At 38.0% G+C, this 26022-nt stretch overlaps 2 protein-coding genes across 3 annotated transcripts; both read right to left on the bottom strand.

The window, feature by feature from the left end:
• Positions 1 to 3669: 3669 nt before the first annotated feature.
• Positions 3670 to 14844, bottom strand: LOC139961855 (lysyl oxidase homolog 3A-like). 2 transcript variants are annotated; one of them, XM_071961453.1, is made up of 5 exons: positions 14689 to 14844; positions 12622 to 12805; positions 11773 to 12102; positions 9437 to 9856; positions 3670 to 8019 (listed from the first exon to the last, which is right to left on the bottom strand). In XM_071961453.1, the coding sequence occupies exons 2-5, from the start codon at positions 12749 to 12751 to the stop codon at positions 7658 to 7660; spliced, it is 1242 nt and encodes a 413-aa protein (XP_071817554.1). In that variant the 5' UTR covers positions 12752 to 12805; positions 14689 to 14844; the 3' UTR covers positions 3670 to 7657. The 2 variants fall into 2 exon arrangements, with proteins under 2 accessions (XP_071817554.1, XP_071817564.1); XM_071961463.1 differs by having other exon boundaries at positions 14704 to 14827.
• A 122-nt stretch (positions 14845 to 14966) lies between these two features.
• Positions 14967 to 25838, bottom strand: LOC139961852 (uncharacterized). The gene is made up of 5 exons (XM_071961439.1): positions 25541 to 25838; positions 24474 to 24685; positions 22382 to 22693; positions 20424 to 20789; positions 14967 to 18473 (listed from the first exon to the last, which is right to left on the bottom strand). Exons 2-5 carry the CDS (start codon positions 24607 to 24609, stop codon positions 18019 to 18021), a joined length of 1269 nt encoding a protein of 422 aa, XP_071817540.1. The 5' UTR covers positions 24610 to 24685; positions 25541 to 25838; the 3' UTR covers positions 14967 to 18018.
• Between the last annotated feature and the right edge of the window lie 184 nt (positions 25839 to 26022).

Raw genomic sequence — 26022 nt, 5'->3', positions numbered from 1 at the left:
TACGAAATCTTTTAAAGCAGGTTTTGATTATTTAGCTTAAATTTGACAAGTTTTAGATAATATTCAATCAATACCAATATCCCATATGTAATTCTTTGAGCTTGAGTTACCTAGGTTTGTGTCGACTCTACTTGGATATTTTGTAAAGTTCGCAATTTGGGGATCAATACAAAGATTCAGAAGTGGACTATGCACAAGATATTGCTCGGAAATCGTTAAATAATCGATATTTCACATTCATTTGTGAAAACTCTACAAGATTGTTGAGGTTTGACCAATCATCATTTTAATCTGAGAACTTCTCAGTATTGGTTTGTTCAAATTGGCGCACAAACTGGAAAAGGGGTTGTTTAAAAAATAGAAAATGAAAACAAAAATGTATACGGCTTATGTGCATTGATACGCGGGTTGCTATTACTTGGGGTATAGGCCTACTGTAGACATGGGCGGCGATCCGTACTTCCGAGTGGGGGGGATATGACCTTGTTGACTATCTAAGCGTAGCGCCACCATGAGTTGGCGCGAAGCGTACAAGAAAATTTTGGGATTTACAAACCCTCTAGATGGCCGGAAACGGCACTTGCCGAGGTTTCCAAGCGGCATATACCCAACTTTAAAATAGGGATTTCATGTCCGAAATATCTCATAATCAGGATCCAAAATAGGCCTACTTTTTTTTTAACTTAAGGGGCAATTTGGGAAAATTGCCCCTGCCAATCTTGTTTCAGGCGCTACGTTAGAATGTTCGAGAGCTCTTTATATTATTCGATGAAGAAAATGGCCTCATGCAGGCTATTATAGGCCTATACACATGCAATACACAATTACACATAGTTACATTCCTAGGTACCGATTGCTAGGGCATCCAGGTGAAACGTACGTGTATTAACAGGGGCGTCGGAAGCTATTTGGGATTGGTACGGAAGATCAGAGTGTGGCCATCTACCATAATTATCGGGGGGGGGTGGGGGACGTTTGGAAGGTCAAACTACGCTACGCGCCACCATTGGTTGGCGCGTAGCGTAATGGAGAAAATTTTGAAAAAATGCCTCCCAGGTTGCAGGAAATGGCACTTCCCGAGCTTTTCTTCTGTGCATTCTCCCTTGTCTGTTTTTGTACCCGATTAATCTTCTGAAACACATTTTGAAGTATGTTTTCATTTTGGTTCTTTATTTTTTGCCTTTTTTTCTTCTTAGTGCTACTTTTTTCTCCTTTTTTTTTTGCGCCGTGAATAGTGGTGCGGCAAACCGCTCCGACGCCCCTAATTAAGCATTACCCTGGTAACATGAGATTCTCAGCTGTTCGAGGGAACATGTACGTGTGTAGGCCTACTATAGGGCCTATATGAATACTATGAGGGTGCATATATGTACTATATCAATACCGTGGGCGCAATAATACATTTTGTTGTTATAGGGCCAATGAAGCCTACAGTCAACTATTCTTGCTTTATAAAGGCGGTTTATTTGAAAAGATCGCACTGCGTTTATGGTATAGGCGAGAAATGAAGCTAAAAAGAGCCGTACATTCACGATGATGCATAAATGAAGGCATGAAAATATTCTTATTCCTGGCATTTGGTGGGGGGGATATGGTGTATTACATCCCCTCCACCCATTTTCATGGGGGGGATATATCCCCCCCATCCCCCCCCCCCCAGGATCGCCGCCCATGACTGTAGAATACGCTATAGCCACTAATGTTAGACATAACGTCACGGCTGTTTGTGCTGTATATGTACCTCATTAATCGGGCTAGGTCACTCCTATACGTAAGTTCGGAAAAAAAACGTATTTATCTGTTCTCCATCGCCGGTGTAGCAGTACAAACTGTCGCATATATCCGGCAAGAATTGTTTCGCCGGTGGCGCATCAGATGCCTTCAGTAACATTAGTAACAAATACCGAGAAGCCGTGTCATATAACCCCACAGGAATTTAATGACAATGATATGAACTTGATAACATAGGACTGTTAACATTACCTGCATGCGGGGTGCGTACAAGTCTTTCGATTTTTGTTTTGTTTTTTTTTTGTTTTTTTGAGGTGGGCTGTTCGTGCGTCAATCCTAAAACGCCTCCGCAACATTTATATCAAGAATGTCATACTCTTATCATTTTGTAGATTAGTATAGCTGATCAACAAAAATTCTCGCCATACTATGATACTAGAGCCATGTAAGTTAGAAGACGAAACTCAATGAAGATGGCTACATTAAGTAGACGTAAATGCTGAAGGAACTTCAACAATTAATTTTTTTCTCGGTTACTACGGTAACCATAAGTTTCTTGTTTCTTGTTAGGGAACCACATAAATTAGATGTTGGTGGGGGGGGGGGCATCAAAATTGATTTACATAACTTGAAAGGGGTCTTAGTTGAATTGTCGGAGCAGCAAGTTATCTCAAATATTTTTAAGCTGTCCCGGCACGTTGGGGTTTGACAGTGAATGAGTGTAAAAGTCACACAAAAACAAATAGCAAAAAAAATATTCATTTCTGCGCCAAAAATCGAATAGTTTTGTGTATATGGAAAAATGCACTAACTTTTAGTAAACTTAAAATGAAGTGATTGAATCTGTATTGCAAACTCAATCAGATCCTCTTGTGATTTTTGTTTCATTTGTCATTGTAATGGAGGAGTGGTTCAATTGCCTATAGCCTAGGCTACATGCTCAAATTACACGAGAATTGTGGTTATGGCTAACCGACACGTAGTTGTGGCGTCAATGGTTACTCAGCTTACACTTTTAAGAAGCTTTTGGCTGTCGTGAGACCTTCGTCAGTTTAGCCCACCCTCCATGGCGCCCCAGATTTTAATCGTTAATACGTGCAAAGATTTAGTGTAGCCTTATATCACACACCACACAGAAAGACCACGTGCGAACAAAATAATAAGTCGAATCGAGTTTCTAACAGTACTGCGTTACGAAAGATGATAAACATATTTTACTGTATTATAGCCTACAGAAGTTAACATTCAGACGCACAGAACTATATTGGCAGAAATACTGAAATGCATTCATCCTTAAAACTCATTTTGATGGAGTAATCAAAGACTGAATGACATTAAATTAAGCAAAATTTAAGAAACTTCGCAAAACCCAATTTGTTATTAAAAATAATGGATTTTCATTACACACTATGAAACTTTTATTACACATTATTCAATTTTATTTGCATGGCCCTTGTTGGCTTTCGCAGAGACGAACTCAAGTACTTAAGTTCTCTGCTCCTGTCTTCAAAGGAACTTCTGGCGATAAAAGTACGTATAAAGAGGGCGCAATTTCATTTCTATAGAGCTAAAAGTACAATTATTCTTTGACAAAGTTCCAGTCCGTTGTTGAAGTTGTAGAGTATGGAATATAAACCAATCCCACCCCTTCCCCGCGCCCTCCCATAGCAATGTCTTGAATTTTTTGGCTAAATCCTGTGTCCAATGGATTAATATGTGAATAACAAAACGATCCGTTAAAAACACATACACCTCATACTAAGAACCCGCCCTGCCCCCCCCCCCCCATTTTCCCACACTAATATTAGTCTCCCAATTAACCAGAGTTTTGCTTACACCAAATTAACATTAACACGGGCAACGCTGTATATTTGTTTTGTTTATAAAGTAGGCCTCGAAGTGACAAGAGACAAGAATATAATGCGATAAAAAGATTCAAAACTTTAAATTCCGCCACTCACGGTTTTTTTTTTCTTTCTTCATTTTTCTGAACTTTTATTTAAAAACCATAAAAAAAAAGGGAAAGTAAAAGAATAATGTACAAAATTGCAGTATAAATCATTTCAGTATTCACAGAAAGAGTAAAAACAATTGAAAAAACAATAATTTCAAGTTTAGAATGAAAAAAGAGCACCAATTGTTGTTAGTTTTCTTTCTCTTCTTCATCTTCTTGTGTTTTTTCTAAATTGATTTCCGAAATACAAAATGATATAGCAACACACCACCAAACCGTGTACAACACAAACATTACAGAAATCCATAAGAGCTTCGAGTTCAGAAGATCTAATGGATTGCTAGTTTACAGTTGATGAAATATCCGAAAATGATCATCATCTTAACCAAGATGGTTTTCCAGACAGGAAGGCGAAATATTGGAAGACAATGGAGAATATACCGGTGGTCTTGATTCCACAAGTTCGCAGCATTTCAACAGTAAATCTAAACAAGCATAATTTGATTTTGAAAATTTGAGTTATGTGTGAAATTGGTTAGCAGATTGCAAAACATAATTTGTTGGTATTACTGCTTTTACTTAAAAAACAATGGAAAAGGCCAAGACTTTTACAATAAGTGACTTTCACTAAATAATATACACAAAGCTGTATGAGTGAGACGAGGTTTTCTTAATATTGGGTGGAATCGTATCGTGGTCGTCAATGTTGTCCCCAAATATGCTAGAATATCAAATAATGGTCACCCATGTGCAAATTATAACAAGCAACTTAACAGCCTCTCTAACAAGTAGTTATTCAATATATATATATATATATATATATATATATATATATATATATATATATATGTATATGTATATATATATATATATATATATAAAACATCAATTATATATATAGATATATAGGGTGTCCGCATATAAAGCGCGAGGCCCGGGTTCAAATCCCGGTGCAGGCTGGAAGTTTTTTCACTGTTCTGGATTTTCCAACTCACTACAATTTCAAATTAATATATATCCAGAAGAGAATTAGCTGTGACTAGTGGAACACTTGTAGTTGTTACTCAGAGTTTCACTATTGAGTGAACATCAGACTCTGATAACACACCTAAATCTATTTTCCCAGTGCACCAGTAACAGATTTTAACCCAATCTGAGATAGTTAAAATACAATGCTGTCTTACAAACTATGGAAGCCTGTCAGCAATTTTCATTGCCTTCCTCTGTAAGAGACACATTTTCAAACATTTGAGGGTTAAGCTCAGCTTCAAAATAAAATGACCCTTGTCTTCACATTTACCTCTCTCAAATTACATCAAGCATTTGACATGATCTAAACTTTCAAATATCAAACAACATAAAACTGACACACGCAACTTGGTTAGAATGCATTCACTGCTTTGGAATAAACTCCAAACATATATCGATAGAGTAACAGATCTACTCAGACATTCCCTTTAACCCTTGCTCAGATCCATTCAGACATTCCCTTTAACCCTTGCTCCAAAGCATAGTACAAATACCTGACTGAAGCGCATACTTGCGGAAATGTTTCTTTCTTAACGAATAGGTGAAATGAAAATCAGACAAAAATTAAAAGACACAAATTTACAGCTGCCAAGAAAATAATGATGAGCACCACCAACCGCTGAAAATGTAAAATACACCTATGAATGGTGCCATAATGTAAACCCTGATTCATGAATATTTATAAGCAAGGGCAATTTTTCTTGATTATTCCACCATTGCCTTCCAATGATGATAATCATTCATTTTCCCTTTAACGATACTTAAAATTTACTGTTTTCAATTAGTAATTTGATTGTCTCATCATGCACTAGAAGTTTTGTATCTCAGGCTCGTGTACACCATAAAAAATTCAGTATGGCCTGATATTAAAAAAAACTGTTCAATCCAATATTGAATACTTATTGCACCTTGGTACCCCAAACATGAATATGCATATTTCAAATCAGTTACCAATTTACCCTCCTCTTACAGGTATGTAACCATTTCCACAAAATGTAGTGACAAATGAGAAAGATAATTTAAATCTGAATTCTATCATACTTAACTATTTGTTGTTTACTGTCATGAAATGTCAGTAGTTATTGTAAAAATAGCCCAAAAAGAGACATTACAATAACTTACAGCCATTTTTGTCATAAAATAATTTGTTTTCTATTGTATTATATTGTTTAAATTGTACAATTACAACAGCCCTTATTGTCTTAAAATAACATTGTTCTTTTGTTCTTGAATAACAATGAACCTATGTTGTTGTACTACAATAAAGAAATCCGTTGTAATATATTGCTTAAATCCCAGGAGTATGTTCCTACAGTATCCTACAGTTCCTACAGTATATGTTCCTACAGTAAATCCTACGGTATGTTCTGTACCCTCTTACTTCAGCTGCCTATATTGTATGAAACTTTCCCAAAATTTATGTCATAATATGTTACATTAACAAGAATCTCCATCTGGGTTTGACACCCGCCTGTTCTTAACTGTCAACAGGGCTTTAAAAATATTATGCTTTACTTACTACCAATAAAGCTAGCTTATTCAATTCCACATCTACATACTCAGTTGCATTCAAATTTACCATTAACAATGATCTTTATTAAAATCAGAATAAGAAATCTTTCTTTAATGTGATATCGCTGTAGTAGCATAAATTACACTCCCATAATCGCAGCATAGTCTGTATTATAACATGTCATGATAATGAAACAGCCTTCGTTGTACTAAATTAACAAATTTAAAAATGACCACTGACTTGAAGCAAATTAGAAGTCTCAACTTGAAATTAAAGTTATCCAGCTGCAGTGCTTTTAATGTTCTAACATTCCCCTCTTAGTGGCCTCAACTTTTGACCTTCACAAAGAATGACTGGGCTTGTGTTCTCACCATAGGAAAGACATATTCCAATATGACATCTAATGAAACTCCCTATCTTAGGATATCATGTTTAAACTTTCCAGAGTGTAACCACTGCTGAACCGAAATGACCTTTACCCTCAACCAAATATAATTGAACTCATGATAGAGAAGCCATAGCCATATAAACCAGCTACTGCAGTTTTCTAGCCGGAAATATCGTATTTACATAGTGGTTCAAGGTTTGACACCCGGTGAGCTTAAATAAACTCTGACCTACCTCAAATTGTGTACAGCCTATACCATACACAAGGCTTTCATACCATGCATATATGAGCTCCTTTCAAGTTCTGATTCTGGAGATATAGCACTTTTGATACATTCACATTTTGCCCACTGCTGACCCCAAATGACCTTTGACCTCCAAGCACAAACCCTATAGTTTGGCTGAACTAATTACAGGAAATCCACAGCCAAACATAAGAACTGCAACGGCGACCTTCCTCATGATATCACACTTTTTCGCCTCTCTTGATATGAAAAACACTACAGATCGTCTACTCACCAACGGCAAGCAAAACACCCAAGTTTGAACTTCCTGCAACTTCTACTTCTTGAGGTATGGTGTGAACAATGTTTTCAAACTTTGACCTATACTGACTTCAAATGACCTTTGACCACTGCCAGCAACAATCCCAAACCAGTTCTATCTACAGGAAACCTACATACCTAAATATGAAATATACACCAGTTATCCTTCTGAAGTTAGAGCGTTTACCAGCAAGTGTCACGTACGCACACGCCACCGCATAGATTCCTTCAGAAGCTAATTGAAAGAGTCTTTCGAGAAATATGTTTCACACAACATGTTACCTTGTATAGTTCAACTTTTCCACACAACCAAGCAGCAACAATGACCTGAGATATATCCTTTGGTGTATACAACGATGAAAATGGATAATGCCTCTTTCTTGGGTCTAGAAACCTCTCAGTTGCTTGATTAATGGAACTGTTTGTTTTCTCAAAAACACCCAAAATACCTCACAACCTTTTCATCTCCTGTAAACGCTAGGTTTGATCTCTGCAGGTTTAGACTACCTCCTCATAGGTGGGCAGCTCCGGATCACGTTCGGGAGACACGCCATCGTCATCGTCCTTTGGTGGAGTATAACTCTGTTCGGCCAGGGTGGCAGTGTAGGGTGGGGGCGGACTGTCCGTAACAGCACGGGGTAAATATCTTATCTGGGTGGCTTCAGAAATCGTGTTTGTCGAGGGCAGCAGAGTTGTCGACTGAGGACCGCTGTTCGGGCCGCATCCATTCGTGAAGACCCTCTGTGCGTCTACTTGGTTCTTACGGTATATGTACAGCATGACCCCGCAGAAGGTGATGACGACCACCAACACCAGATAGAGGGCGGGAGTATACCGGGTCGATGGAGTTCCTGTGGGAACTGAGACAGAACAGAAACATGATTTTTAAAAAAATTCTCTCAACTGTACAAAATCGCCAAATCAGCAATGTGAAAGTTGACCAGTAGAAGATCGAAAGCCCCCCCCCCCCCCCAGAAAAAAATCTTTCTCCTCCCTACTTCAACGTATTATGTTAGTTTTACCCATCAACCAGGACTGATGATACGGCCGGTTTTCATTTATCAAATGAAAAATAATGTGGAAAATGGTTTTTGGCAGGATCTTTCAGCTATGAAAGAGTGCTTTTGAGTGTATTCCATAGACTGACATAGACTGAGTACATATTAATGTGGCTTTAAAAGCATCTATTGTACAACACCTGCTTAAATCTATGCCAATCTGGAAGAAGGATTACCGATAACTTGGTAAGTATACTGCCCTCATTGAACATAAAAAAGGGTGAACCTGTGGGGGAACTACACTAGTAAATATGTCCCTCACCAAGCAGTTATATTTTCAAATTTTTCTGCCAAGAAATAGAAGATATGCATTATTATAAGATGGAATTTCTGTTACAAAGAAGTCAAAAGTATACCTGAGGATCTAAAAGGATATTTCATTAGTCCTAATTTGATTTTATTAATTGTAAAATGCAACTTTATACGATCATTAAAGGCTATTGATGGGGGGGAGGTGGGGGGAGGTGAGGGAGGGGGTGGAAGTCTCATTAAAGGCTATTGGTGGGGGAAGGGGGTGGAAGTCTCATTAAAGGCTATTGGTGGGGGAAGGGGGTGGGAGTCTCATTAAAGGCTATTGGTGGGGGAAGGGGGTGGGAGTCTCATTAAAGGCTATTGGTGGGGGGAGGGGGTGGAAGTCTCATTAAAGGCTATTGGTGGGGGAGGGGGTGGAAGTCTCATTAAAGGCTATTGGTGGGGGGAGGGGGTGGAAGTCTCATTAAAGGCTATTGGTGGGGGGAGGGGGTGGAAATCTCATTAAAGGCTATTGGTGGGGGGAGGGGGTGGAAGTCTCATTAAAGGCTATTGGTGGGGGGAGGGGGTGGAAGTCTCATTAAAGGCTATTGTTGGGGGGAGGGGGTGGAAGTCTCCCAGTGATTGATCGATCTCAGATCACGTTAACTAAAACATATCAAATATTCAAATATTTATGTGTCAGGCAAACTAAATAAATTGTGCATACCTGTCTGTTCTTATCTTTCTCTTCTTCTTTTTTTTATTTGGGGGGGGTTGAGGGGGAGGGTGTGGGGAGGGGATCTTCCTATATAACAGTTTATTACTGCTTGTATTTTCTGTTTACCTTGAGTTTCTAATTTCTAGGAGATTCTAATTTTATGGACCTTTCTTCATTGCAGATCAAAAACACTTTTGACTTCAAATACATATTCAATTTTTTTTTGTTTTTTTGGCAGTTCATGTTTATAAATTGTAAAATGGTACGTACCATCGTCTTTGTAATTGTAATATGAGAAATGAGACGTCTCGTAATTAGAAACGATACCGTAAGTATCGCCAGTTATGTCCCAATCGTTGCAGGCAACTTCCAGATAATCCCCAGTCGCCGAAGTTTGACCCGGAGAGTGCGGGCAACTTCTTGTGGACTCAAAGGTGCAATCTTGCAATGACCTCGCACCGTCACGACACTGCAAATCTGTAATGACAGGCTCCGAAAATACATCGCCTTCGAGAACATGAACCCAATCGTTGCACCTCTGGTAGCCCAACTCATGACACATGATATCACAGAGTGAAGGCTTGCTCTTGTATTCCTGAGCACAGATAGGACCCCAACTGCCACCGACGTAGATGAACACTACGCCTTCTGTTAAATACTGCTGTCCTTTTATGAGAAATACTTCGAGCTCTGTGAAAAAATGAAGAGAATGACAAAAGTTTCAATAAAATATTCTCCAACGCATACTACATGGAAATATTTCTTGGTATTGGGAGGCAACTAAAACAGATCTCTTGGTTAAACTCATGAGTTAACAGAGATCAGACTGTCAAAGAATTGACAAAGTAGAGTTAGTTGGCGTCAGCGACTCAAATATTCAAACCGTAACATTGACTTTTGTCCACGACCAATCTGAGAAAAAATTGTGGATTGCTCTTTGTATTGGGATGAAAGAAAATTATAGATCTCTTGATTAAATTCATAGGTTAACAAAGATCAGACCATCAACCAACTGACCAAAAATGATCTCAAGAAAACACCGGAACCGATTTACCATCAGCAGGCGAGTAGGATTTGGCTTTAGTGACTCATGACCAAACTAAAAATTTAACTTTTTTAAAAGGTATGCACTTTACACATCCTATGTACATAGAAATTCAAATTTGAACATTTTGTATTTGTTTTATTTAAGAAGGCAGCTTCAAAGAAAACATCATTCTTAATATAATACTGCCGTGTATTATCAGGGATACACTTATATTGAGGAGTTAATACAAAGCATTGAACATTGTTCTCATGGCTTGGATAAAAGTACTACAGTGTTACAGAATATCTTCATAACATAGGTAGCCCTGCTGGTGCTCATGATGGTGAAATTGAAGCAAACTAGGTGCAGTCATCTTCAAACTAGGTGCAGTCATCTTCAAACTAGGTGCAGCCATCTTCAAACTAGGTGCAGTCATCTTCAAACTAGGTGCAGTCATCATCAAACTAGGTGCAGTCATCATCAAACTAGGTGCAGTCATCTTCAAACTAGGTGCAGTCATCTTCAAACTAGGTGCAGTCATCTTCAAACTAGGTGCAGTCATCATCAAACTAGGTGCAGTCATCTTCAAACTAGGTGCAGTCATCTTCAAACTAGGTGCAGTCATCATCAAACTAGGTGCAGTCATCATCAAACTAGGTGCAGTCATCATCAAACTAGGTGCAGTCATCATCAAACTAGGTGCAGTCATCATCAAACTAGGTGCATTCATCTTCAAACTAGGTGCATTCATCTTCAAACTAGGTGCATTCATCTTCAAACTAGGTGCATTCATCATCAAACTAGGTGCATTCATCATCAAACTAGGTGCAGTCGTCATCAAACTAGGTGCAGTCGTCATCAAACTAGGTGCAGTCGTCATCAAACTAGGTGCAGTCGTCTTCAAACTAGGTGCAGTCGTCTTCAAACTAGGTGCAGTCGTCTTCAAACTAGGTGCATTCATCATCAAACTAGGTGCAGTGCAGTCATCTTCAAACTAGGTGCAGTCATCTTCAAACTAGGTGCAGTCATCTTCAAACTAGGTGCAGTCATCATCAAACTAGGTGTAGTCGTCATCAAACAAGGTGCAGTCATCTTCAAACTAGGTGCAGTCATCATCTCAATTATTCTGTCACATCCTTTGACTTTACAAGTTCTGTTTTGTAATTTATTTTGGTAGCTAAAGATTACGTTGGGTCAGTTGCATAGCCCGGGCATTGTACCTTCAGGTATTAAAAGTAGGTACAGCCTTACAGTGAGTAACACATTGCATTATTAGTGCTGAATGAATTTTACGTTTTCTTGGGAAGTAGATTCCAATCACACTTGACAAATGGAAAGTAACTTCAAAACTTCTTTTCAGGCCTATTAAGAACTCACAAGTTTGCTTTTAAATTAGCAATTTGTGGTCCATAACAACAGCCTTTTGAGATGATATCACTGCTGATGGAATCATAAAATCTTTGGGGCATAACCCATACATGAAATTGAAAATAAAAACTAAGCACTTGGTATTTGTAATACATGATATAAACTAAACACTGGCATTCCATTAAAGACATACTTTGGGAGATACACATACCTTGGGCATGAGGGGGCAGGCATTGTACATACAGGAAAAGTGGATGTGTATAATCAGAGGAGGTGTTAGTCTTGATGAAGCAGTCCTTGAGAGACGCCTCCGTTCCTTCACAAATCACGGTATAATAATTCATACCGCTGTCTGCGATCACCGTAATCGCATTGAACACGGGTCCCTGACCCAGCTGTCTGCAGATGACACTGCCGACCTTCCTGTCTCTGCCGTTTGTCTGAACTTTGACCCACGTACCATTGTCACCGATGGACACCTCCACAATAGTAGGAGTTTGCTGCCCGGGAATCTGTGTACGGTTGGCAAAACGGACGTTCACTGCAAACAGAAAAGAACTGGGTGATTGATTGGGAAGTGACCATACTATCTTTAAAACAAATTCAAAAAAAAATGTGGCTTAAATTAGTTGGAGAGGTGAAGAAAGGGGAAAAGTGTAAACATTTTGGAACCATGTTGCAAGATTAAATTGAACTAAACTCTACATTTCTTGTGAACCATGTAAGATTTAAAGGAAAAAAAAAACAATTTTCGTACCTGGTATGCATGTTTGCAATTGTTTAGCAACTGAAGGAATTTTTTTTCGATTTTTGCTATGCTGTCTATTACATCAAAGAGTTTGAATTGCATAGACTTCCATTTTGGTAGGTGAAACCTGTTTCCCAAGTAGACTCCATAACTGCAGTTTTATTCCAAACTTTTGTAAAAGTCTCAATCAATTTTCTATTCATGAATTATGCATTTCTGTATTTTTGTTGGGGGGGAAATTGGTAGAAAAAAAGGCTAAAATCATTCTTTATTAATAATATTAAGATGTGTACGATCATTGAAACAACAAACCTTCCAAGTCCTGGCCACGTCCTTGAGATAAACAGAGAGAAATTTTACTGACAAGTACAATGAACAGTAAAAAAGCTTGAGAAAACCTCATGCAACCTGACTGAACTGGGGAATAGTAAAAAGATATCATTTCCTTTGATGTTGGTAGCAAATTTCTAGTTTAACTTCAGCGAAACTTCAAAATCTGTGAAAAAAAGAGTAAAAACAAACTATTGGTATATATCAGCAGTGCTGATATCTTGTATTTTAGACATGTATATAAATGATCTTAACTATAAAAGATAAATTGGCATCCATTTAATTCTCTCAAATTCCTACAATTTGTAGATATTCTTACACCATTATACTTTTTCTAATTCTGTTGTTATGTGCACTTATGATATTAAATCACATGACAATAGGTTTTCTAATTATATGTCCAAGTCGATGTTCAAAAGAAATTGAAGTGTTCAAAATATTTACCTGGTTCCAACAAAGCTGAAATAAATACAAACGTTTGGAAAAACTTTCTTGCCAGTGATTTGGTCAACTAGCTATATTTGAGCACAGAAAGGCAAATTTTCTATACTAACAGCGTGCCAACCATTCTGACCTTACAAGCCATATATTGCTTTTTACGAGGCATACTGCTCTATGCAAGCTTTTGAAAGCTCACAGTGATAAGTCTTGGTGTGTGAGTTGTGAATGATTTGATTCTTCACACAAGATTTCAAACAGAATATGGGTTCAAGTTTATGTAGGTACTGCTGTACGATAAACAATCTCTCCCACAGAGGGCAGTCTTCTCAACTTAGGCCACTTCCCCAGGCCACAAGGACTGGCCTTCCTCTCCTCAGATAAAGAAAATAATGTACTGTAGTGAGTGATGGGAATTAAAACAGCTAATAGGTAGATTTTGCAAAGCTTTGTGCAAAACTATAGCTCTTCTTCAGTGCTTGATCACCAAAAGTGACAAGGACTAGCAACAATTGAAACTTTTTATGATTGAGAGATAGTGTCGGCATGAGGCATGGCAGTTAAGTCAATGCAACTTACTTTTGTTTGAAATAGGTTTCTACTGGATTAGCAGAAGTATATATTAGAAAATCGGATTAGTTTTAATCGATGTTGGATTATTTTAATCTGTTTCCATTTTAACTTCAAAGAAATTACTTTGAATTATCTGATGCTTATTGCTCCAGTAGTTTTTAGATTCAGTTCCCTGAAATTTTCTTTGCCTTTTTCTTGATATATACAAATAGAGTATTGTTTTCACAGAGTGTCTGCAATCGTGGCAGTTATCTTAAAACCACCAAGGCTTGGTTTCTTAATACTCATATTAGCTTAGACTAAATACCCAAAAAACTACAGTATATGGGCCTCATGAAATCAGCCAAAGCAGTTGATAATAAAAATGGTCAATTTGTGACTACCCGAATTAATTTAACACTCCGTCGTCTGTCAGGATAACATATTTGCATCGTTGGGCCTCTAGAGCCTAACAAAACACTTTGAGAAAATGCTCAGAAACAGACATCTTGGACACAAAATGCACCTATGTCAACAGAACTAGACTGAGTGCTTAAACTTTGTTGCATTTGCAATCTTAATTGGCCTTCATTCATACTTGTAAAAAAAATCCCAAATCTGATTGGCCCCTTGTCATCAGCTGACCGTGCATTAACCTATGGATAATGCACGGTAAACTCACCGGCAGATTAATATATTATAAGTTGTAAAGAGCTTTCATCCTAGGGGGAGTATAAACCCTATCGCTGCATGGATGCTCTTCGATCGAGTTATACCCCCGTCGTGCAGTCAACTAAGCTAGCGTCAATATACTTTACTGTGCACATTTGCATTACGTGGTGTAAATCTGTAACACTAGGCCTACATTAAGATCCCTAGACCTAACCTAAGCCTAAATCATAAATGTGGTCAAGGTGCCAGGTCCCCAGATCGATATCCTCACCTGACAGGAAAGTAGGCTAGGATGAATCACTTATTTCTAGCGATATCAACAATGAAACTTATATTCGAGTCACCTAACTTATGCACCTAGGAAAAAATTTGATAACATTCACAAACCTGTGATTTACGCACATTGCGTTGTACGCCAAATAGATTTGGATCGGACATGACATGCTAAGACAAAGAGTTTAAATCGAACATCGTACGACCAACGAGTTTATAATTGCATGTATTGTACAGTACAGTGCCCTGTTATCAGCTGATTGAATTCATTCAATATCATCCTGCGCTGTGTTCGTCATATGAATGCATGGGTCGCCGTTTGAGCCCAAATTCCATTTCAAACATTCGAAATAACAAATTTGTAAATGAGTCAATAGAAAGTACGAAACATGTTTTTATTTTTATTTTACTGTTTTAATCTTTGTCAAAACCTGAAATCTGAACAAATTAATGGCAGAATGGATAACCCTTTAATTATGGCAAGAACCAAAATGTATAAAATTGTATTGAAATATTTTTACTTTTCTCCACTTCGAAAAATATGTTGAACCAGACAAATATAAAGACACAATAAAAACATGTGACTGTGAAAATAATAGCCCCTTAGTTTTCAGGTTAAGTTTAAAAAGCGTTCATGCATACTGCAGACATAAGAAGATGACTTTACCCCAAAGACAAAAAAATCATATACTCCAAAGAAATAATAACCACTAGTTTGATTATTAAGTGAAAACAAATGTGTTGTATGATAGATGAATGAAGTACAGAACATCAAGATAATAAACTCAAACTGCCAGAGTTGATCATGTATGTATGTATGTATGTATGTATTTTAGATCCTCCTGCAAGCAGGAATTTGTGAAGAAGCCTCATTGGCTTATCAAAGCCCAAAGCTGACCAAAGTCAGTCTCTTAGATTCATATTTAATGTCCATGAGTATGAATTGTCAACAACTCTGTAACTGGACGACATACATTAATCTTGGAGTTACTCGAGCTGGGGACCTTATGATACCTTATGATAATGCCCTCTGTAATATAATGCTGTTGTAGAACAGTGCCCTCAATGAGGTACATGCACTGTCTTGAGTTGTCATTCAGAAACACAAAATCCCCATTTAAGGTTAAGTTTGTTAAGTATATATTTAGACAAACTACAAAAGGAGATTCATGATACCAAAGATGTAGAAGAACAATGCATCACAAAAACAAAAGCACATTTATGAACCCCATATATCAAATAAATTCTAGAGATTTAGGTAATCTTCTGACACTTAACATGATACATTTTTTAGACACAATAATATGGTAATCAACATGTTCCAAATTTCAGTTGTTCTCTAAAGCATTATTAGAAACTTTCACAGATATCTCCTGCATGATTCAAATTCAGGAGAAAAACTGCTATGGTGGAAGTTTCTCAATAATTACTTGACTTTCATTGCCACCAGAACCATTTGAACTTTCATTTGAACTTTGAGAGCAAAATGAAGGATTCACTCAATTTTACCTTAAATCGCATCAAGAGATGAACAGCCCCAAAATGGATTCCAAACCTCAAGATTTAACAAACTGTTTAAAACAATTTCTACATTTAAATGATGATCTTTTAGGCACAATATTAATTTTGATATGTCATAAGCCGCTGGTAAAACCAACGGTGCTTTCAACACACTGTCAAGTATTTTCAAAGCAAAAACATAAGCCGAAAAATTAAGCTTAGGATTTTAGAGGCTTTATTAAAAGAGCATTTTGTACAATATTGCGAACTGTGGGGCACAACGAAGGATCTTGATCGCAAAATTGACACTTTTCAAAGGAGACTACTTCGTAATATTCTCAACACTAGATGGACCAATAACAATTGGTTATCAAACGATTAGCTCTACAATGAAACCAACCAAACACCTTGGTCATCTATAGTCGCACATAGAAGGTTGAGACTTTTCGGTCATGTAGCAAAACTCCAGGAGGACGCTCCAGCAAAGGTTGCTTTAAGAGAAGCATTGAAACATGGAAGGCCCGTGACTACCTTGCTTGGAAAAAAAAAGCCGCAATTTAAGGACGTAATAACGTTAACAATTTCGAGGAAGCAATAAACCTTGCGCAAGATCGTGATACGTGGCGGAGGTTAATCACTGAGCATGTCGGATAGACGAGACTCAACTTACTACTACTACTACTACTATAGGCCGCTGAACAAGACTGCTCTTATTTCAGGTTGTAGCTCTTTAACACTTTAAATTTTTGAGATATGACCCTTTAAAAACCTAAAGTTAATCAATAAAAGTGACTGGACTATATAGTCTAGTACACAGGCTATTGGGTCAGTTCCTTGGCTGCAACACAAAACTCAACAGGCAAACTGACGCTTCTTTGGCCTCTTATCACATGTTTATAATTTTTTACAAGCTTTTTCAAGAACGGGGGTGTTGGATGTCACGCAAGGCTGCTCTGTGGTTTTATATGAAGTTAAAAGGAAACGTTTTCTGGTTGAGTTATTAGAATTTATAATTCCTTGGATTACCATTAACATTATCGCCTGTACTGTAAAGTAGACAACATCATGAATGTAGCCTATAAGCAGCACTCCAGATATTTAACATGTATTAAAGGTTAATATTTTAAAATCCAGAATAACTATAGAAACATCACTATCACTAATTTTTTTATTTTTCTCTTGGACTGTGAGATTTCAACACTGGAATTCTGCCTAAAGTCATCTTTTATACCACAAAAAATGGTTTGGTTTGAGAACTATATACTAAATAGCAGTGAAGACAACAAACACAGACATAATGGCAGAATACTTTCATGTTCTATCACAAACTTCCCTGAGATAAAACATGTCTTTCACTATTAGATTGTAAGGAAAGATAAAGTTTGGGAGGAGGAGGAGGAAAGAAAACCTCTTCTGACTTAAGATATAGATGGCAACACAAATGTCATTTCTCATCTCAAGCAAACCTCAAATCCATCTGTTCCTTCAATCAAAATACTGATTAAATTGACATACATTCAGTAGTCTGTCATCTTAAGTGGTGAGAAAATCACTTTTAAAGAATACTGGACATGACATTTCATGTTTATACATATTTACACATTTTCTTTTCCTTTTTCGTATTAACTTGAACTTTCTACGACAGACATGCAAAAATTCTTCGTGCATACATATATTAATACAAAATCATCTACTTCTCTAAAGATGGATAGAACACTCTGCAAGCAATGGCTTTCAGCTGATTTAATGAACAGAGCTACACTATATGCTTCATGTGTCACACTTGATAAGTAAAAAGCCTAACTTGTCTATTGCACAAAATTTTGAAAAAGTTAACTATTTTTGGACCGATTTTTATCAAACTTCTTAAAAGATGACTTTTCTCAAAGTTAAAATGATAGCTAAATGTCTTTTCCATTATTAGGCGCCCCTTTCCATCATCAGCTATGTGTAATCGTCGATTTTATTTGCGACGGCTTCTTCGTAGGTCGGTAACTCCGGATCTGAGAGAGATGGGGTTTCCTCGGTAGGAGCGGTTCCGATCTGTTCGCTACTTCTGTACGCCGGTGGAGGCATTGTGGGATAGCTGAGTGAGCTGCCCTGATGCATCGGGTAACCGTGGACAGGGAAAAGACATATCTCGTCGTTGGACCTGGCGCTTGAATTGGACGTAACGTTTGAATGGCAGGGAGGATGGAGAAGAGAAACCGACGAGGCTGCTTCACCAAAATGTTGACGGGTGTGACCTGTTGCCGTAGTTACGGTCTCGGCGTTGTTTTTACGGCAGAGGTAGAACATCACGCAGAGAAAAGCGGTGACCACAAACGCGATGACGGCCATGACTTGGCCATTACCGACTAGCTCATAGTTGGGATGCGGCGGTTGGGGCAGTGGTTTATCTGCGTGGCAAAAACATACATACATGTGAAAGAGTGACGAAACGATAGTTTAAGAGACTCAAGTTGCGAGAGATGTTCCATTTACTGATGGAGCTACCAAGTGATTGGCATATATCCACACTTTGGATGTGCTAAGTCACTATATCGTGGTCGACCAGGGCAAAGTTGTGGTAATAATGAACTCAAGGGTTGGATGATGCATTATGTAGAATTTTGCATACCATAGTTTGGATGATGAAGTAACAGGTAGCATACCAAATATTGTAATTACATTGTGCAACTATGGTAATACTACTATACTATACTTGTGAAGTTTGTGCAGTATTTGGCATATCAGCATCATCTATAGTAGGATGGCATAGTATGTGATACAAGGGATGGATGGTGCAGCAATGTGGTATATTAGCACCATACTTGGATGGTGCTGTCTGTGGTACTTACATACATATTGTAGGTGTATTGGACACATGCAGTATACAGTAGTACTTCAATGGAGGAGTATGTGGTAAAACCATATCATGCCTAACTGGCACTACTGTATCATGAAGAAGGTCATCCTCATCAGAATAACTGGCAAAATGTTGGTGCCGTTTCATGACAAGAGCAAAGGTAGAATCTACACATCTCCTGATAAATTAGACTTTGTATTCATTTATAGCTCATTTAAATATGAAAAGTAAAACCTTAGGTAATGAAGAACATGATGACACAAATATTTTAAGTGACACATGAAAACATACCTGCTGTAAGACAGATGAATTAGAAGGGTAGATAGCAACCTATAGTAACACAAATTTTAATCTATTCATGGATGATTCCTTGTTTTGTTTTTTTCTTCCTTTGTGAACATTCCTTCTACTTACACAGTTGATTTCACCATACAAAGCAAGCACTTCCAACTAAGCTAGCCTACTGCAGATATATCCTGTTTAAGACAAGAATTACAGACCCCTATTTGACCTCACGTGACCCCTGCCCTCCTCCTTACAACAATCCGTTTCTTGTATTAAACCAAAAGGGGCAATGAGCAGGATTTTTTAACAAACCAACCCTTCTTTGATGTTTACAGGATTTTGAGATTCTAGCCTCAGTTGAAAAAATATGACCTTTGACCTCCACCAAAGCCTATGGCTATCAATTGCTACAAAACAGGGCAGTGTACAAATCAAAGTATGAAGCTCAATCACTCCGGTGTACAGTACCTTTTGAGATATTGTGTGTTTACAGCCATGTCACATAAACACACCCTCATAGTAAAGGGATGTACTATCAAGACAACATAGACAGACTCCTCTAGCCTTCAGTATGGAAACAAGCTTCAATGGAAATCCCTGACCATGCAGATAAGTACCACACGAAAGGCAACCTGGCATTTGCCTACACATAACTAGACCAAGCCTACCCCTGCAAGTAAGCATTTTGTTAAATCTTAAAGGGTTGTGAAGACTCGCGCACAAAGAAACGTCTGATGCCGGTAATCTGACCTAATTTCGAATGAGGTGTAACAGAAGTGTTAGACACCACCATCGATCCCAGAAAATATACACACAGCTTGCTACCTTTGGTAATTAGACACTAGTTTTCAGTCAATACACACAGCTACTGTCAATACCCACAACACAGTGTACATAGCAGCGATGGACATCTCAGGTCCAGCTAAAGATAACAAGGTATCACGTTTCATTACTGTGTGCATTTTGTAGCGACAAGAAGAAAACTTCACTTGCTAGCAACGGAAAGTTAACTTTTACAGAGCGCGGCACAAGGTTTGGGCGAGTCTTCAATGCCTTTAATCACTTTCTTCTTTAACCGGTTAAACCTGTTAAGCATTTCCACAGTTATTTTCTGGGGCAATATTCAGTAGGAGTGTGTGAAATAACAGAATGTTAACCCTTCGTTAATTAAACAGAGTTGCTTTACGAGATCTCATACTGCATACTGCAAACTCACCTGCTGTAGGGTACTGCTCGTAATCGATGTCATGATACGTTGAACAGGATATTTCCAGAATCTCATCTTCAGGGTACTGACAGCTTTGATTCTGCAACCGTTGATACCTACAATCCTTTAGACTTACAGCATTGTACCCACATTCTAGTCTACCAAGGACTGGTAGATCTTTCACTTTGCCACTGACACCAGTCAATACTGGATATGAGTCACAGCTGCTGTAGCCAAGCTGTCTGCAGATCGTTCTACAGATATTTTCACCGGGATATCGTGGAGAGCAAATAGGCCCCCAACGTCCGTCTACAAAGGTCAACACATTGCCATTTTCCATGAATGTATACATCTTGGCCAAAGCGATATCAAATTCTGGAAAAGCAAAATATTTTTTCAAGTTTTAATGCAGAGGAATCACTCATTCACAAGATCGTTCAACATAGACCATCGATACACGTACAAACGAAGGTGTTACATTCATCCATTTATGCAAGGAGTAACTTTCACAAAGTTCCAGAAAATTTGAAATTAGCTCAGTGAGTTCTTGCAAGCCAAATAGTGTTATTAATAAGACTCTCCTTTATAATATACATGGAAGAATTGAATTCTTAGAAAATTAAGAGAGATTGTTCTCAGAGATGCTGCTGTTTAAAGATTTCATTTGATGTAGCCAATGACAAAATAAAATTAATGGGCATTCCCTTGTAAGTGCATACATGTTACATATCACTATGAATTTGATGTGCTACCTTGATGCAGCATAAATTTTATGGGATTTGCATGCATTTCTGTCAAAGTTGAGATCAACTCCAAATTACATGATAATCGTTGTAACATCTTTCTTGGTAAGCAACACATGGACTAAAGATAAGAATTGGTTAATATTTAGTCTCTGTTTATGAGATAATTGTAAAATCTGCCTCACAAACTGCCTTCCATCATTCCTACTCCCCCTGTCCGCACCCAACCTTGTCCCAAACATCGCTACATCAAGTTGCCATTGCCATACCTTGCTGCATACACTCATCACAGATTCAGACAGGGACAAGCCTTGACATATAATGGGGACTTAATAGTTAATACCTTCTTCAACACCAATTGTACCCCTATTCCAGGGTGAAGATGACAAAAACAATTCCAAGTTACAAAAATGCAACTGAGAACAGCATTCCTTAAGAAATGCTTCTCAGAAAGGTTCTCAGTTGCTTAATGTCAAAGATACTTAAAGGCATTGAAGACTCGCCCCAAACCGCACGCCACCCTCTGAAAAAAGTTAACTTTCCTTTGCTTGCAACTTGTGAGGTTTTCTTCTTGTCTCTACAGTAATGAAACGTGATACCTTGTTATCTTTTATCTGGACCTGAGATCAGGGAGTTCCATAACAACTCCCTGCTGATATGTCCCTCACTGCTATGTACACTGTGTTGTGGGTATTGACCATAGCTGCATGTACTGACTGTACACTAGTGTCTAATCACCGACGTTAGCAAGCTGTGTGTGTATTTTCTGGGATTGATGGTGGTGCCTAACACTTCTGTTACACCTGAAAGTAGGTCAGATTACCGGCATCAGACGTTTCTTTGTGCGCGAGTCTTCACTCCCTTTAAAGCAACCTTTGTGCAGATGGTACAAACTTGATCAAAGTTTAATGATCACACTTACCGACTTTTGCACCAAATGAAATCTAGATGAAAGATTTCTTGATGTGATTCAATTTTCAGCATTACATCAACCACACACTTTATCATATTAGCAGTACACACATGCACCAAGCAAACTAATAAACTTTCAAAATATCATTCTTAAATATCTTTATTTCATTATATACTTGAAATCAAACTTGACTACTGTAGTTAATACAATTTATGAAATCTTATAGTTGTGGCATTGCAGCATCAAATAGCAACTCCCAACACTCTCGGCTGTCACTCAGAAATAAAACAATAAATTCAATAACGACTTACCTGTACTCACAGCTGGTAAACAGGTAATTCTAAGGCCCATTGAAGAAGCTTCAGATGAAAGATTTGTACCAAACTGACACTCTGATAGACTTTTTTCAAACCCATAGCAAGAAGTTATGACGTGTTGTTCTTTATTACTCGTGTACCAAGAAGAGGCATACGACGGCGGTCCAAACCCTCTATGTCTGCACACCACCCTGCCGACATCCCATTCTTCATAATCCGGATTAACGTTGAACCATGTGTCGCCGTCGAACGAAAGATCAACTATTCCACTGCGGGACGAAGGTGTTCCACCAATCATCACAAATACTAGGAAGAATGGTACAAGAGATAATTTGCATTCAAACTAAATAGATATCACAGCATCTTATGTTTTTAACTAACAGTTAACCTTTTAAGATTGGGTAAGTTGCTTAAAATAGAATACACATTAAAGGTGTCAACTTTTAAGTATATACTGTGTACCATACAGTCAGTCTTCCACAGTTATAGGACTAAGTACTCTGTCTGGTGGAATAGTCAATGGTTTTTGGACTTTGGTTATTGTTCTAACTGTCACATTTGCCAAATTGATTGCAATTCGTTTGGCGTTTCTGCTCAGTTCTATTTCTACTGGCACACGAAACGTGTATCATACCTCGTTTCTCTTCGCCAAAGGTTGTAATGGAAGCTTGACATAAATTTCCTAAAAAGGAATACATAATGGGGAAGAAAGTCGCAGCATCTGTAGCATTTATTAAGGACATCCAGTGAACAGTAATTTTAAACTGGAAGGTTGAATGGTTGGCTGCTGTTGTACTCTATGGCAACAATATCTCACAGACACAATGAAAATTTTGTGTTTTTGGTATAAACTGTGCCTTAAGTTATACAGAAAATTTTGCATTTTTTGCTACATCTTACAGTAGGTACCACTATGATGCTACCATCGCAGCATTACTGTAAACAAGGGGGCGTTGTGGTCAAGTGGTTAAGGCAGTGGACTGGTGATCTAAGGACTACAGGTTCGAGCCCTGGCCAGATCATTGAGTATTTGCGTTGTGTCCTTGGGCAAGGCACTTTATCTCCATTGCCTCTCTTCACCGAGGTGTATAAATGGGGACTTGCGAGGTAACTTGTTAATATAGTTGCGTGCGCCGGTTTGTGGCTGCACCCTACGGGAAGTCCCCCGGGGGACACATGGTTGTGGTACAATGTGGTGTCCCAGGAGAGATTGATTCAATTGCGCACACTTTGGTGTGTAGGTGTAACAAGTTACCAACGACCAAGGCTAAGTTGTACCACTATGGTATTAGCGCCTTTGAACAATTTCTGTTGATTTTGGCGCTATTTAAATGTCTATTGATTGATTGATTGAATATGCCAGATGGGTCAGTGTATGTATACAGACTTTGTACGTTCAAAGCCTGGTCTTAAACGCATGTTTTCATAGCAGGTGGCAGGAATGCAACCTTTTCTGAGTGGAAGGGAAGATCTTACAAACAAACACAGATGGTACCATGAAAAAAACAGTTGGTCTTCTACAACAATTCCTTGCGACATTTTATACGAGAATATTATTAAAACAGCAATACTAATTCATACAAGAGTTTTCGTTTGTTGACTATCACTGACTTCAAGTGATCAGCAAGTTTCTTGTACAAATGCAGACCTATCTAACTACCAAGTTCATCAAAGCCAATACTGATCGCCTCTAAGATGTGAAGTACTTAGAATACAAAAAACACAAAATAAAAAGACAGCTAATACTGATAGCCTTTAAGGCAGGGTTTCCTAACTTTATCCCCCCCACAAACCCCTGTGGATGTCAGAGTTGTCCATGAACCCCCAACTTTTCGATCTGAGTCATTATTATACTATAATACGCATAACAGTGCTTCGTAAAAGATAAAGTTTATAGTGTAATATTGTATGAAAAAAAATAAGAGATGAACAAATATTTCATAATTCAGTTCAGTAATTTCCAACACGTCTCATGACCCCTGTGATGCACCCCAGTTAGGGAACGTACCCCTGCTTTAAGGTGTAAATTACCTATAATATAAAACACAAAATAAACTAAGAAAGCCACTTTCAAGTCTATGCATACCTTCATTGACACTGCCTGTGTTATTCTCTGACAATGTTTTTTCAGTCAGCAAGGTCAACAGAATAACTAGTCCTACAAGGATGCTTTTTGAGTATATCTGCAGACGTTCTAAACAGCCCTGGTAGTCGGCCATCATTGGCAGAGATGGAGTGACATTGAGGTTAAGATATGAATGTCTGTTCGCATTTTAAATATCTTCACGTTGGTAAACACTGTGGGACAAGATAATAACAAACCAAAAATTGGAATACAGTCAAAGAAATACATGTTAAAAAATAACTTGAGAAATCTAGAAACCAGCATAGCTGTAGCTTGCCGGCAGTACTATGCCATTAATATCTCAGTGTGGAACTTTACAGAATAGCTGTGATAATAATAATAATAATAATCTGCAGTAATGTTTACGAAGCTTAAGCGACCACAAAAGTGGGAGAAGCCCGCAAGGGCTTATGGCGTATGGATTACAACTTGCACATCGGGTGGCTTCCAATTTCAACATTTTAGAATTAGAAAAAAAAATCTGTCTAACCATTAGGTTTAGTTGGCATAGCAGGGTAAATGTAACTTAACCCTAGAAAACGTCAATTTCTATGGCTCTAGTCTAGCCAACTTGTGCTACTACTACTAGTACTAGAATGGTGGTCACCTTATTTCGTGTAGTGTGTTATACATAGCATTATGTAGCCGCAGTGATACTGATAGTGATACTAGACAGTACTGTGGCCGCCGTATTCGTACGTCAAATTGTAACCACTCTTTCAAACGCAATCTTTATCTCAAAAGCCAAATCGGAAACGGCCAAACTTGCCAGCGGAACAAGGACATATGATGGAATATTTATTCTCAGTCTGACATCGCGAGTTTACCGTATATACCATCATACTGGTACTAGTACTAGTAATAGACCCATTAGGCTAAAGTAATACTACTAGTATTGCAGTAGTAAGCCCTCAGTCACAAGTGTAGGCCTAGGCTAGGTGTCGTTAGTTGGCGAGTTGCGAAGGCTCTGCCGTTTTCTTCAATGACGGTTCGATATTTATGTCCAACATGATTAGGGCATAACTTACCATAGTTGTTACTCTGACCAACTTATTAGTGATAAAAATAAAAATATTTGTGTCACTTTATCAATTGTCACTGACGATCTGGAACTGTAGTGTGTGCAGTGCTGTGCGGGAACATTCAATAACTATTTTTAATGTTCCAAGTTACCACTGCCAACGTTACAGTAACATGTATAAAGATGTCTTTGTTGTTATCGACAGAAACATTTCCTTAGTGTATTTGACAAACAAGAATTGCATATGGCACGACAAATGATCAAATTCGCAACATCAAATAGGCCTACTAGAATGATGTGTATTGTGTACCAATTGATGATGTTGATAATAATGATGACGACATCAAAGAGGATGACGATGATTCATTTTACACAATTGTGCATATATGACGAAATCTTATGTTTGTTTGTTTTATTCGCACTGCAGATTGTTCAAAATACAAAAAAATAACAGAGAGGACTGAATGTTGGTCCTTGTACCAATGTTCC

The sequence above is a fragment of the Apostichopus japonicus genome, chromosome 3, assembly GCF_037975245.1.
Source record: "Apostichopus japonicus isolate 1M-3 chromosome 3, ASM3797524v1, whole genome shotgun sequence".
NCBI classification, from domain to species: Eukaryota; Metazoa; Echinodermata; class Holothuroidea; order Aspidochirotida; family Stichopodidae; genus Apostichopus; species Apostichopus japonicus.
This window is presented reverse-complemented; position numbering and strand designations above follow the sequence as displayed.

Excerpts from the sequence above, each read along its gene's own strand:
- LOC139961855 (XM_071961453.1), bottom strand. The coding sequence starts at position 12,751 with ATGATATCTTTTTACTATTCCCCAGTTCAGTCAGGTTGCATGAGGTTT. Across the intron at positions 12,103-12,621 it reads ACGTGGCCAGGACTTGGAAG|TGAACGTCCGTTTTGCCAAC; the intron begins GTTTGTTGTTTC and ends TTCTGTTTGCAG. Across the intron at positions 8,020-9,436 it reads TTACAATTACAAAGACGATG|TTCCCACAGGAACTCCATCG; the intron begins GTACGTACCATT and ends GTTCTGTCTCAG.
- LOC139961852 (XM_071961439.1), bottom strand. The coding sequence starts at position 24,609 with ATGATGGCCGACTACCAGGGCTGTTTAGAACGTCTGCAGATATACTCA. Across the intron at positions 20,790-22,381 it reads TTTACCAGCTGTGAGTACAG|AATTTGATATCGCTTTGGCC; the intron begins GTAAGTCGTTAT and ends TTGCTTTTCCAG. Across the intron at positions 18,474-20,423 it reads CGAGCAGTACCCTACAGCAG|ATAAACCACTGCCCCAACCG; the intron begins GTGAGTTTGCAG and ends TTTGCCACGCAG.